Genomic DNA, 15,109 nt, shown 5'->3' with positions numbered 1-15,109 from the left:
AAGTAATCAATAAGAACATTTGGTACTTACAACGTGTGCTAAAATGTAATAAGAGCTATTATTTTGAGTATTTCTTATGAGCCAGGTACTATAGAAAGCAGTTTATGTCAACTGTCTCGTGTAGTCCTCATGATAGTCCTGAGAGATATGTATTATTAATATTATCCCTATTTTATAGGGAGAAGGCAATGGCACCCCTCTCCAGTACTCTTGCGAGTCCCAGCTGGTTAGTGTAGAGCCAAGATCCAAATTCATTTCAAAACATAAACTTTTTTATATGATATTAAAAAGCACATACTTTTAAGGCACACTTTGCATTTCAAAACATATACTTTTTTCGTATATTTTATGACACCATACAGGTTCTCCGAAGGAAGATGACAAACGTTTTTACCTTAAAAGCTAAGGATTAAAAACATCTTTTAAGTCCATTGTCTCCAAAGTGAGAATACACATCTAAAAGAAAATATAAATTGATCCCCTGGAACCCAGGAAGAATATATCATCATTACTTTATATTTGGTGGGGGGAAGATAATTAAACTTGACTAATTTTTAACATTCAAATTGACCCTGGTACAGTTTCTCAATTTGTAGATTAGATGGTTGCAGCTTCATTTTTTATCTGCTGTATAATTTTATTTTTCTTTCCTTTATCTCTTTTTCCTTATCTGTTTTATTTCCTCCTCTCTTCCTTTTTTCTCTTTCATTCTTTTTAGTAACAGCTTTATTGAGATATAATGCGCATAGCATACAATTTATCTGTTTAAAGTGTACAATTCAATTTTTTTTAGAATATTAATATTTTGTAGACAGTTATGTGTGACTAACACCATAGTCAATTTTAGAACATTTCATCATCTTGAAAAGAATCCCCCTACCCTTTAATTATTGCCTTCCCATCTCCCCATCCCCCCAACCCTTGACAACAAGTAATCTGCTACCTGTCTGTAGATTCTCCAATTCTAGACAAGTTGTATGAGTGGAATCATGCAAATTGTGGTCTCTCATCGCTGACTTCTTTGGACCATTGATGCTTTTAAGGTCACCTTAAGGTTTAAGGTATATTAGATTCTTTGACTGGAGAGGGCAGTGGTACCCCACTCCAGTACTCCTGCCTGGAAAATCCCATGGACGGAGGAGCCTGGAAGGCTGCAGTCCATGAGGTCGCTGAGGGTCGGACACGACTGAGCGACTTCACTTTCACTTTTCACTTTCATGCATTGGAGAAGGAAATGGCAACCCACTCCAGTGTTCTTGCCTGGAGAATCCCAGGGACAGGGGAGCCTGGTGGGCTTCTGTCTATGGGGTCACACAGAGTCGGACACGACTAAAGTGACTTAGCAGCAGAAGCAGCAGATTCTTTAACAGAGGAGTGAATGTTCTTCTGACAGATGGGGTTCATGGTAGTCCCTGACTTCACCCAGTTAATGTGAGTCTGGTTAAAGGATTTAGCAGTTGCATTATCTCAGGAACAAAGCTTCCCAAAGAGGATTGTTGACTTACAAATGATTCCCCACACAAAATTTGAGAGTCAGAGCTAATACCACAGTGTATCATAAATAACCAAAAATGGTGCTCAATTGAAATTTCTCTTATTCTTAATTTGACCTTTCTCCATCAGCTATGTGGCAAACTAAAATAAACACAGTGAAATGAATCACATGTAACAAAAATATTAGCTACAATTTGTGATTGTCAACAAGACAATAAAAATATGCATTTCTTCTACTTTTATTAAGAATGGGCTTTGCTCTCAGTATACAGTGTGCCTTAAGATATTACCTGACACATTGCTGGCAAGCAATTAAAAAATTAAGCAGCCATAACGTGAAAATAACCTTTCCAAATTTAAGGGGAGGAAAGGAAGATAAGTGTCATACCCCCCATCATTTTTAAAATGCCATTAAATATAATAATAATTATTTAATCCACCTCAATTGGTATTCTTACTTATTAATGAATGATCAAAATCCTTATACTCCTGGAGAAATTCCTCTTCTTTTTATCACTGTAAGGATGGCTGTATTACACCAGAAGAACAAGATGGTAACAGACTAAAGCACAGTCTGCAAATTATGTTGAAAGTGAAAGTTTCTCTGTCATGTTCAAGCAACCTCATGGACTGTAGTCCGTGGAATTCTCCAAGCCAGAATACTGAACTGGGTAGCCTTTCCCTTCTCCAGGGTCTTCCCAACCCAGAGATCAAAACCAGGTTTCCTGCATTGCAGGCGTATTCTTTACCAGTTGAGCCACCAAGGAAGCCCAAGAATACTGGAATGGGTAGCCTATCCCTTCTCTAGTGGATCTTCCTGACCCAGAAATCAAACTGGGGTCTCCTGCATTGCAGGTGGCTTCTTTACCAACTGAGCTGTATTGAGAGATGCATAAAAAGCTCTGCTGAAGAGAAGCAAAAATTAAAAGCCTGCAGCTTTGCAGTGTTGAGATGAAAATAGAGATAGGTCTATCACACTGGGTCAGGGGTGAATGTACCATGGAACTATGGAGTTTCAGAGTGCCAAACTTACAGAAGCATCTGGCTTTCCAATCGTTCTCCTTATTGAAACTTTCCCACTGTAATATAAACAGGATTTGGTTCTGACTAATGGAATGAGCTATCACTGCAGATGGTGACTGCAGCCATGAAATTAAAAGACGCTTGCTCCTTGGAAGAAAAGTTATGACCAACCTAGACAGCATATTCAAAAGCAGAGACATTACTTTGCCAACAAAGGTCCATCTAGTCCAGGCTATGGTTTTTCCTGTGGTCATGTATGGATGTGAGAGTTGGACTAAAAAGAAAGCTGAGTGCTAAAGAATTGATGCTTTTGAACTGTGGTGTTGGAGAAGACTCTTGAGAGTCCCTTGGACTGCAAGGAGGTCCAACCAGTCCATTCTGAAGGAGATCAGCCCTGGGATTTCTTTGAAACGAATGATGCTAAAGCTGAAGCTCCAGTACTTTGGCCACCTCATGCAAAGAGTTGACTCATTGGAAAAGACTCTGATGCTGGGAGGGATTGGGGGCAGGAGGAGAAGGGGACAACAGAGGATGAGATGGCTGGATGGTATCACTGACGTGAGTTTGAGTGAACTCCGGGAGTTGGTGATGGACAGGGAGGCCTGGCGTGCTGCGATTCATTGGGTCGCAAAGAGTTGGACATGACTGAGCAACTGAACTGAACTGAATGGAATGAGCAGAAAAATTTGGGAATGTTATGACAGGAGCTTGCTTCACATTCCTTGCTTAGAAATTCCAGAGAACAATTCTTACTGAATTAAAACTCTGCTCTACACTTTAGGTTCCTCTGTTTCTTACTTCTCTCGATCCATCTCTATTATCAGAATTCTTACCAGCCAGCCTAGTGATTTGATATAGCAGCTTCTGAAACAGCAGTGTTCTTTTTTTCTGAGATAGCGTGCCAAGTTCAAAATACCAAAAGTACCCCTCTTCCATTATTTAAAACAACACCCCCCAGAAAAAGCCTCAAAACTATGCTCTTCTTGAAACTTTTTCCATATTTGCTTTGCCCAATTTTAAAGACAAATTATTTGCAATAACTTGTAGCAGTTTTATATAGACTTACTGGAGTCCATAGGTATTTTTATGTTCTCTATTCAGATAGTTTCATTTGTTTACACTCCATGCCCCTCTATGCCTTTTGGAGGCAGGGACCAGACATTCCTTTCTCATAACCTGTACCCAGCAGGCCCTTGACAAATGCTATTGACTCATCTGTTTCTCTGCAGCTAATCCCCAAACCCGCAGAGTGTGTGCATAATAAACAAGTAAACATGGCTGGTAACTCAGCTACCAAAGCGTTTAATCAAATACACGAAAGGAATAGACTTTAAGATCGAAGATACGAATTCCATACACATCAGCGTCTTCTGCAAGTAAGTCACAATTACAGAGTCGAAGGAAATGTAAAGTTCATATCTTAGTCTGAGTTCCCCAGAAAGCAGAGGTTTAAGTGCTGTTACTTTATTAAGGACTGCAATCCAGGGAGCAGGAGTGAGGAGGGGAAGGAGAGACAGGCAGTACTGGGGCACTGAGTCCCTAACAGAGCACCTTGTCAGCCAGGACATCTTCAGAGAGCTTGTGGAAGTGACTGCTGCTAGGGATGGTCTGCCTGGGAGGAGGGAAGGAGAAAGGAGAATCTATTTGTCTGCTTTAATTTTCAGGATATTTTTTAAATTTTTTATTTTTAATTGAAGGATAATTGCTTTACAATATTGTGTTAGTCTCTGCCATACATCAACTTGAATCAGCCATAGGTATACTTATGACCCCTCCCTCTTAAACCTCCGTCCCACCTCTTATCCCGTCCCACCTCTCTAGGTTATCACAAAGCACTGTGCTTTCGTTTTCTATTGCTCAAGTGCAGTCATTCCCTGGCACCTCCCAGTTCCTGGTGAGTGGGTACAAAATTGGTCCCTACAAGGTCTGGCCCTCAGCATCAACCCGGAATCTCCAGGGTAGGAGGTGCAAGACACACAGAAATAGTGTTGGTTGCAGTTTATTCATAGCCTTTCCTGGCAGCCACCACTGAAGCTAGGGTAGTGAGAGAGACCTTGGACATAATGAGACCAAGAGGATCTGAAGGAGGACATAAGTGTCTCAGGGCTTCCCAGGTGACACTAGTAAAAAAAAGAACCTACCTGCCAAAGCAAGAGATATAAGGGATACGGATTCAGCCCCTGGGTCAGGAAGATCCCCTAGAGAAGGGCATGGCAACTCACTCCAGTATTCTTGCCTGGTGAATCCCACAGACAGAGGAGGCTGGCAGCCTACAGTCCACGGGGTCACAAAGAGTCGATCACAGCTAAGGAGACTTGGCACGCCCACAAGCACACACATGCATGTCATATCACACAGTCATCAGTTAAAATACTCCTACTTTGCACAAAGGAATCCAAGCTCTGAGTTGGAGATGCACGAGATCATGGATCTTAATCAGTGGAATTCAAGAGCCAGGGGCTTCAATTTCCTGTTTTGTGCTTTTCACTCTTCTACACACTTCTCTAGACATACAACGTCTAATACACATGCACGTCTCTGACTCATCCTCTCACACTAGAGCTTCGAATGTCTCCTATACTTCCTACCTCACGGAGTCAGTGAAAGATCGTGGGATCTTTGAGGGATATGAGGGATTCCTTATGGTTTACTTCAGTTCAGTTCAGTTCAGTTGCTCAGTCATATCCAACTCTTTTTGACCCCATGGACTGCAGCACGCCAGGCCTCCCTGTCTATCACCAATTCCTGGAGCTTACTCAGACTCATGTCCATTGAGTTAGTGATGCCATCCAACCATCTCATCCTCTGTTGTCCCCTTCTCCTCTTGCCTTCGATCTTTCCCAGCATCAGTGTCTTTCCAATGAGTCAGTTCTTAACATCAGGTGGCCAAAATATTGGAACTTCAGCTTCAGCATCAGTCTTTCCAATTAATATTCAGGACTGATCTCCCTTAGCATGGACTGGTTGGACCTTCTTGCAGTCCAAGGGACTCTCAAGAGTCTTCTCCAACACCACAGATCAAAAGCATCAATTCTTTGGTGCTCAGCTTTCTTTATGGTCCAACTCTCACATCCATACATGACTACTGGAAAAAAACATAACTTTAACTATACAGACCTTTGTCGGCAAAGTAGCATCTCTGCTTTTTAATATGCTGTCTAGGTTTTTCATAGCTTTTCTTCCAAGGAGCAAGCGTCTTTTAATTTCATGGCTGCAATCACCATCTGCAGTGATTTTGGAGCCCAAGAAAATAAAGTCTGTCACTGTTTCCATTGTTTCCCCATCTATTTGCCATGAAATGATGGGACCAGATGCCATGATCTTAGTTTTTTGAATGTTGAGTTTTAAGCCAGCTTTTTCACTCTCCTCTTTCACTTTCATCAAAAGGCTCTTTAGTTCTTCGCTTTCTGCCATAAGGGTGGTGTCATCTGCATATCTGAGGTTACTGATATTTCTCCCTGCAATCTTGATTCACATGTATACCTGTGGTGGATTCATTTTGATATATGGCAAAACCAATACAATATTGTAAAGTTAAAAAATAAAATATAAAAAAATAAATAAATAAAAATAAAAAGTAAAAACAAAACAAAACTGACACGACAGAACCAGAGAATAGGTTAAATTCCACAAATGCAGAATCTGAGTCAAAGAAACACCAGTTAATGTTATTCTCTGGAGATGTGTATTTGATTCCTGCCTAAAAATCTCCTTACATCGAAGTCTAATTAATATTCAAAAGGAATAAATCCTTTCAGCAAAGAGCTTCAAGAAGTGAATGTCCTAACTTCTGAAAACAGGAATCTTGTCAAAGAACATAGTAGAACACATTCTTCCCATGGTCAAATGGTATTGTGTTTCATCAAGGCAGTGTAAGTGTTCTTATGGTTGTATATCTGAATTCATATGCTGACTCAGATCTTACATGATTTGCCTGAGAATAGTTAACAGAATGATGATGTCTCTACGTAAAGATTGATGTGCTCGCGTTCAAGATGATGACATAATTGTTTCATTCTCATGCCAAAGAATTACAAAGCAATATGTTTATGTAACTCTGTGTTGAAATTTTTCATACCTTTTTAAAGGAATGTATTCTTTAATGTATTCTTCTAAGGGAAGAAAATGAGATTCAACGTATTATTTATTTTAAATCTTATTATTTTGAATATCGACTTTGTAAAACACAGGTTTATTCACAAGATTCTAATGTCTATTTCTTGAACAGAACAGAGTGCTGTTGGTAATGGTTTATGTCAGTCTTTATGAGTACAAGCTCTATTATAACAGGTATTCAGCTTCCAACAGCACTGTTTTTCCTGAGACTCATGCATTTTTCATTGTCTAGTCATTCTGAATTTAAAGTGGAGAGGATGTCCTTTTAAATGCATAAACAAAGAAGAGAAAATGTGTATCATAATCTCTTCTCCATTTCTGCTGCTAAAATTATAGGAACTCTATATTCTATGTTAGAATGCATCTGGTGTGCTATTCTATAAACTACATGAATAACCAACAACTCCCAGTGCAAAATTCCACCCCGCACCATATTTAGCATTATTTTTGCAAGATAGCACCTTACCAGGCTTGTGCAGAGAAGAGTTTATTAATCTCACTAACTGGCAGATGGAATACAGTAAAAATGAGGTGTTTTTGTCTTTTGGAGCTAATAGTTTTTCAAGATAAGATAAGCAGCTATCATCTTCTGATCCTTTTCATTTATAGATATTTGTTCACTTGTGAATTTGTTCATTCATTCTTCTGTATTTATTGAGTATCTATCTCCTTCCTGGGGCTTCCCTAGGTGGCTCAATGGTAAAGAATCCACCTGCCAAAGCAGGAGATGTGGATTCGATCCCTGGGTCAGGAAGATCCCCTGGAGAAGGAAATGGCAACCCATTCCAGTACTCGTACCTGGAAAACCCCAGGCATAGAGGAGCCTGATGGGCTACAGTCCATGGGATCACAAAAGAGCTGGACATGACTGAGTGACTAAACAACATCTCCTTCCCTTTCAGCAGTCCTCAGGGCAGCCAGGAATATAGAAATGATTAGAATGCACTCCCTTTTTTTAAGGAGCTCATGAGTTAATACAGTATGGGAAGCACAAGTAGAGATAGGAATATACAGATGAGGACACTTAACTCAGCCTTAGTGAGCAAGGGGCGGCCAAGGGGAGGCTTTCTGGAGAAGATGGTGCCTTAAGATTATGAGGGGTTAGGTGAAGGGACCACATATCTCCTCTAGTGGTTAGTACAGGGAGAAAATTGTTAGGAGGGATAAGGTGACAGTAGATGAAGAGAAAAGATCCTAAATCACAGAGAGTGGTAAGAAGACATTCTGAGAAACAAATCCCCAGAAGTATTCATTCTGTGCTAAAAGAGAACAGAAGAGAATTTCATGAGAGGAAAACGATGGGGGCAGTGGAGGGGGTGGGCATTGGAATTCGCAGAGTGTCAGCATCTGCGTTTACTTGTATTCTTATTTCTTTGCCTATTTATTTTGCTTTGGGTCTCTAGTAACTTAGTATGGATTTTGCAGACGGCAGTAGTGACGGTATCGAGCTCCCTTCACGTGGAGAGGGATTGGTGAACTGATCTGATAAAAGGTCCCTTCCTTTCCTTCTTGTTTTACAAGTCATGTTGATTAGCATGATGGACAAAACCATAATTTGCATTTTTATCAAATCATACCTGCAGCACCTGAACAGCATGGCCACTAATTAAAAGGAGAAATTGAATACAGTAGATTTGCTGTTTTGTTTGGCTGAGGAAACAAGGATAGGCTTGTGTTGACCTCTGTTGAAAGGCGCACATTACAGATGTTTTGGTGGAAGAGCTTTCATCAGTCAGTTCGGCTGACTTATTTTATCTTCACCTTCCCCAGAATATTTCTGGAAGCCAGCCACCCAGGTTTAGCACTGTGCTCTGTGCCCTTTGTGAGGGCATAGAGTATTTGGGGGGCAGCGTAATGGTGGCGTGGCATAGTTGTTAGGAAGTTGGGATTTGGAATCATACGACTTAGTTTCCATCCAGATTCTCCCACTGCTAGCTCTGTGACCTTGGGCTGGCTACTTACCTCTGTATGCATCAGTTTACTTATCTATAAAATGGAACCATGACAATATCTGCCTTATAAGGTTCTTGTGAGGATTAAATGAAACAGTATGTATAAATGCCAAGCCTAGGACTTGGCATGTAGTAAGGACTTATTAAATATGAATTATTATTTCTATTTCATCTATTTTATAGTAAGTTACTTGAAGACTAAGCTCCAAAATCTTGGTTTAGTAGTTCCCCAGTGACAAGGACTATGCTTATTCATCTTTGCATATATAGAGCATGACATGGGAAGGCTGTTTTATAGTGTATTGGCACATACACATTAGAAGGTCTAAAATCTTATTCTCTTATGTAATTAATCTGTCACTTTTTATGGCCTGATTTTGTTCAAGATATTGCCAAGGTTTCAAATATCATGGTTGTAACTTAAGCAGGTGTAGGAATGACCATGTCCTCGCAGTAGTTGTTGACCTTCTTTTCCCAAGGAGACACACTCCATACCCAGCATCCTCTCGTAGACATACGCAGCACCAGTACCCACTCCCTGGTATATGAGTCGTAGCTCTCCCCTGCAGCTCATATTAAGGATGTAAGTTATTATGCAAATAAGAATGACCCAATGAGGAGGATAATCATAAATCCACTCTAAATTATTTTTTAATAATTTTAAACATTATTATTTTAACTGTTATTTTATGTTATGTGGTGACTAGATCAAACTTCTGCAAATAATTCTTTGAATTCTTTAAAATTCTTCAATGTTAGCACCTTTGTTTCTCATCACTTCCTGTCCAGTTAGTACCGCTAACTCTGTGTGTGTGTGTGTATGTGTGTGCGTGCTAAGTCGCTTCAGTCGTGTCTGACCCTTTGCAACCCTATGGACTATAGCCCTCAAGGCTCCTCTGTCTATGGGATTCTCCAGGCAAGAATACTGGAGTGGGTTGCCATACCCTCCTCCAGGGGATCTTCCTGACCCAGTGATCAAACCTGTGTTTCTTATGTCTCCTGCATTGGCAGGCAGGTCTTTACCAGTAGTGCTTCTGTGAAGTTCTCCATTCCCTTCTTTTCCATGATACCCCTGTTGCTCTGGTATTCTTCACTCAAAAGTGGTTTACAAAGGCTGACGGTGACTTTCAAATCATCTCCTATCCGTCCTCATTCATCCTGCCCTTTAAGCAACATTCAGTAGTACATCTGTTTCTTCCACAAAAGCCTCTATTCCCTTGGTTTCCTTGACACCAAGAAGTATCATGGTCTTCCCTTTAGACTTCTAACTGCTTATTTTTTTATTTATTTTTAACTAGGGGACAATTGCCTTACAATATTGTATTGGTTTCTGCCATATATCAACATGAGTCAACCATAGGTATACGTAATCCCCTCTGTCTGAACCTCCTTCCCGCCCCCCACCACATCCCACCTCACAGAGCACTGGTCTGCTTCTGACTCCAATGATATGCCTCTAGTTTCTTCCCTAACCCCAATCTGGGGATTCTCCAAGGATTTTCCCTAGGTCTTCCTATTTTCTCTCCTTCCTTCCATGGGAATAGCATCCATTTCTAGTGCTTTAGCCACCACGTTTATATGTATAACTTCCATATGTTTCTCCTGGTTGACCTCCCTATTCAACTCTGATCCCAGAATTCTGATACTCCCGGATCATTTGGAAGTTCATTTGGCAGCTCAAATTCAATATACCAAAAAATGTGTATTATCTTTACACTAAAGACAACTCCTTATCATGATTTTTTTGCAAATCAATTTTTAAAAATGTATTTATTTGCGTGCACCAGATCTTAGCTGTGGCATAAGGAATCTTCTGTCTTCATTGTGGCACGTAGGATCTTTAGCTGTGGCATGTGAGATCTAGTTCCCTGACCAGGGATCTAACCCAGACCCCCTGCACTGGGAGAGTGGAGTCTTAGCCACTGGACCATCAAGGAAGTCCTGCAGCTCCTATCATGATTTTTGTTAATGGATATCACACTTCCTAGGCTGGCTTAAAAACTCTTGAGTTGATTCTGGTACTTCTCTTTACGTCTGCCTTTAAAAAAAAAAATCATCCTTTCATTTCAACAAAACCATTCGGTGTTGCCTAGTTGTACCTACTGTCTTTGACGTGTTCATTTTCTATTTCCTTTGAATGGCATTGCCCAGCTGCAGACAGAGTGAAGAGCACTGTACCAACTTCCCAGTAAAAACAGTCATTATAGAACAATGATACAGAAGTAAAGGAGATACATCCCAGGGAAAAAGAGGGCAGAGAATACTTCTTAAAGGGGATAACATAACATGTGGGCCAAATCTTGAAAGATGAATGAGAGTCAGACTGACAAGTTGGGATGAACACTCTGGAAATAATAACACGTGAGAAGACATGCTGATGAAGAAGACCATGACTCATTGTTGAAGTGCGAGTAGCTCTGTAGGGTTGGAGCTCTGGCGCTGTGGGAATAAAATGGGAGAAGCTGGAGGCAGGGCTCCAAGGTGCTAGAAGTAGAGGGCAGAGGGGGCATCGAAGGCCTTGTTTCAGTAGCTGCTGCTGCTGCTTAACAAACCACCCAAAACTTCATGCTCTGAAAGCACCACCATTGATTATTTCTCACAGTTCTCCAGTTGGGCAGCAGTCTCTGGGGAAGGTTGCTCTCTGCTCCACGTGACGCAGGTTGGCACCACTCCACTGGGCCCAGAGGATCCACGATCCTCATGCACATGTCTGGTGCTTCAGCTGCGATGGCAATGGTTGGCTGGGTCTCTCTTTTCCTTTTCTCACAGCCTCTCAGTATTCAGTGGTCTAACTTGGGGTTCTGTACATGGAAGCTGTATCCTAGGAGGGCAGAAAATGGAAGCCACAGTGCTTCTTAAGACTTAGGCCCGGAAGCCACTTGACATCTCTCCCTCTACTTTCTGTTGGTTAAAGTAAGTCACAAGACAAGCTCAGCTTCCTGAAAAGGAAAATAGAACCCACCTCCCTTTGGGAGGAGCAGCTTGAGCGTAGAAAGATATGAGGCACTGTTAGCAGCCACCTTTTTAGACAGTGTAACATAGGCTTTATAGATCACTGCGTGCTATAGGATGCCATCTATGGGGTATCATCTATACGGGAGGATTTTAAACTGAAGACTGACGTTTTAAACTTATCTGTCTAAAAATATCTCTGACTCCTTTATAAAGATTGAATTGAGGAGTCAGGGCCAGTACTTGGAGACAGCAGTCTACCAATCTACCAAGGCAGCCTCTATCAACAGATTTCAAGCTAACCTGTGGAGAGTCTTTTTCATGAGCCCACATGCCTTGCCACAATGTTTCTTCTTCATGGAAGCAAATGGAATGAGTGATGGATTTGCCATTTTTTTTTAAAGGATACCACCAAGGTATCTATCCAGCTGAGGCCTAGAGTCTATGTACCAGGTCAGGAAACTCTGGTCCATGTGTCACATCTGCTCACCACCTGTTTTGGTAAATAAAGTTTTATTGGAACACAAGAAAAGGTATCTACCCAGGACCCTTCCAGAAAGATGGATTCACAAACACCATGGGGAAGGAAATATGTAATGCTGAAGACGCTCTGCCTAATGCTTCTTTGTTTAGAAATATGACTCTTTGCTTATTCGCTGTTGCTTTTTCTCTAAATAAATAAGCCTGGAAAGTCAGATGAGACTCTTGGCGAGAGCAGAAGCCTGCTTTGCTAAAGCCGGGGATTCGTCTTGTGTCAGAGGATACAGGTGTATGTGACCACAGAGACCACATGAGCATTTTATTTCTATGCAAAGTGAACTCTTTGACTCTTGCTAGTAATCTCGACTACAAAAGTCTTTATGGTCAGTGCCTATAAAAATGCCATGGAAAATATTTATAAAATTTGAAATCTCTTACTACACCACCTCAGTTACTAAATTTCCTTTATGAATAAGAGTTGTAATATATCAGCAACTGTGACTTGAGCAGAGGAGAGCAGAGACTATGCTTATTAGTGTTCATTAGAGCAAACTGAGATTCAAAATCTGGGAATGGAGAGGAGATACTCCTAGATTTTCAAGGGTTTCTATAGCCCTTTCTTCTAAGTGTTCCTAGAGCCAAGATTTTAGTTTATGAAAGAGAAGAGTCTCCCCTTTTTGATATGAGAATCTTAGGACAAGGTTGGAATATGGTCCCTCCTGGTCAGTGTTTGGGTTCTCTCTCAGGTTTCTGAACAATTTGTTCATGCCATGGTGGCAACAGGAAAATGTTAATTTCCCCTAGAGCTCTAGGGGAAGTGGGAAGAAGCCAGGAACACTTGGAGAGATTTGATCTCAACTCCCAACTTTGTCACTAATTATATGACTGTAAGCAAACTCCTTAACCCTTCTAAACTTTGGTTTCTTCCTCTGCATGCATGCTAAGTCACTCTAAATGTGTCTCACTCTTTGCAACCCAATGGACTGTAGCCCACCAGGCTCTTCTGTCATGGGATTCTTAGGGTTAGAATACTGGACTGGGTTGCCATGTGCCCTTCCACAGGGTCTTCCCAACCCAGGGATCCAACCGGCGTCTCTTATGTCTCCTGAATTGGCTGGCAGGTTCTTCACCACTAGTACCACCTGGAAGCCCCCTTCCTTTGCACAACCCCAGTGATAACTGCACTTTCCCAGTAGGATTGCTGTGATGAATTAAAAGAATCACTGTTTATTGCATGTAGCCTAGTAAGTGGCATAAGTATTCAGTAAATTTTAAGTGATTGTTCTATTGGATTTTCTGCTGATCTTTACTATGTTTCTCTTTATTTCTCAGGGAGATGTTAATCTCTGTGGCTCTAGGCCAGGTGTTATCCCTCCTTATTTGTGGAATTAGCTTGACCAGCAAGTACCTGTCAGAAGATTTCCATGCCAATACGCCAGTCTTCCAGAGTTTCCTCAATTACATTCTTCTCTTCTTGGTCTATACCACCACACTAGCTGTCAGACAAGGTAAGCATGCCAAACCCGTTTCTCTTTTACCAGTATCTTCAAGAGTGATGAGCTATGACCAGATTAACTTTTTTCACTTACAGCATCATAAGACAATTCAAAACCCCAAATCTCACTGTTCTGTTTTGTGATAATATAGCAAACAAAATGAATGAATAAATTACAAAGAAGCATGAATTATGTAAACTCAACGGGAAGTAAGAAATGCATGTATAGGCCGAAAAGTACAGTTGCTTACTACTTGAATTCCTGTTAGCATTTCTTATACCCCTCAGTGAATCTAAATAGCCAGCTTCCCTGGAACCTGAAACAGTCTTGATGAAGCTGTCCCTAATACCTGCTAGCCCTGAGAAATCCAAGGGGATTGCGGACAAATATATGTCTTTGAGAAAGGAAGATAAAAATAGTAAACGCAAACAACTCTAGTAATAACAAAGGGGAAAAGAAAGAAAAAACAGCTACCACAGTCATGTGACTTGTTCTGTCTAAACTTAAAAAGCTAAGGCAATGGAACAAATCCTTCAAGACTTGATGCAGGAAAAACTTATTAAAGGGCAGTTGCAGTTGAAATCCTTGTGGTATATCTCTGGAGGGTATATTTCAGAGACATATAATACCATTGAATCTGGTATAAATACTCTTATCTATGGCCCAGAAATAGCCAATAATGTCGCTATTATTAGCTGTAGCTATTGACTATAAAATATGCATTGAAAAGTAACCATAATAGGTTTGAAGATAATTATATACCTTAATAATGAATAAAGATACATGAATAGCTATATACAGTAATCCTAACCGTCATACTTTTTTGAAACTTTGCCACAAATCATATCTCAGCATTGTATTTTTACATTTCTGTATTTGGAGTATCATCCAGAATAATATTGCTTATTTATAATGATTTGGCCAGGACTAGATTTCATCTTAGAAGAAGAGTACAAATGAACAAGTTAGAACTGACTTTCAGTTTAACTTGAGATTGTCTAAGGTATTGCAGAAGCTAATTTCATTTACTTCTCAAAAATTGGTGTTATTGGTGTTTGTACAGGTATACCTGTGGCGGATTCATTTCAATATTTGGCAATACTAATACAATGTTAAAAGTTTAAAAATAAAATAAAATAAATAAAAAAATAAATAAATAAAATTCAATATAGGTAAACATAATTAAAGAATAAAATTTCAAACAAAACTTCAGGCTATGAAAGTTAAGACACTGAGTCTCAGCTACATTTCCTCAGTATGATTTGGAAGCCATTGATTTTGAACGCTACAAATGCATTATCTAAACAGTTGCTTCAATCCAGGAAAGGACTCCAGAAAATGAGAAAGTGGAGGAGGTGTATAATTAGAAATTTGCTTCTGAGAGACTGTCAATACGAAGAATGTATCATTTGATCATATCAAGAAGAGCTATGCAGTTCAACTTAAAAATAATTTAATGAAGACTTGAATGATAATTTAGAATTATTAAAGGATAGAATTATTTTAGCCCAGTACAAGGATTATAATTAAAAATAGTAAGATTGAAGAACAAATTTGCAACATTCTGATATAACAACAACAACAACAAAATCTCAT

At 40.1% G+C, this 15,109-nt stretch overlaps 1 protein-coding gene across 1 annotated transcript in view; it reads left to right on the top strand.

Moving 5' to 3' along the window:
- Nucleotides 1–15,109, top strand: part of SLC35F1 (solute carrier family 35 member F1) — a 425,018-nt gene that overhangs the window by 244,504 nt on the left and 165,405 nt on the right. The window contains exon 2 of the mRNA XM_061427467.1: nt 13,350–13,525. Coding sequence (XP_061283451.1) covers nt 13,350–13,525 — 176 coding nt within the window. The remainder of the gene's footprint in view (nt 1–13,349; nt 13,526–15,109) is intronic.

This window comes from Bos javanicus, chromosome 9 (genome assembly GCF_032452875.1).
Source record: "Bos javanicus breed banteng chromosome 9, ARS-OSU_banteng_1.0, whole genome shotgun sequence".
Taxonomy (NCBI): Eukaryota; Metazoa; Chordata; class Mammalia; order Artiodactyla; family Bovidae; genus Bos; species Bos javanicus.
The sequence above is the reverse complement of the archived record's forward strand: the minus strand, read 5'-3'. Positions and strand labels throughout refer to the sequence as shown.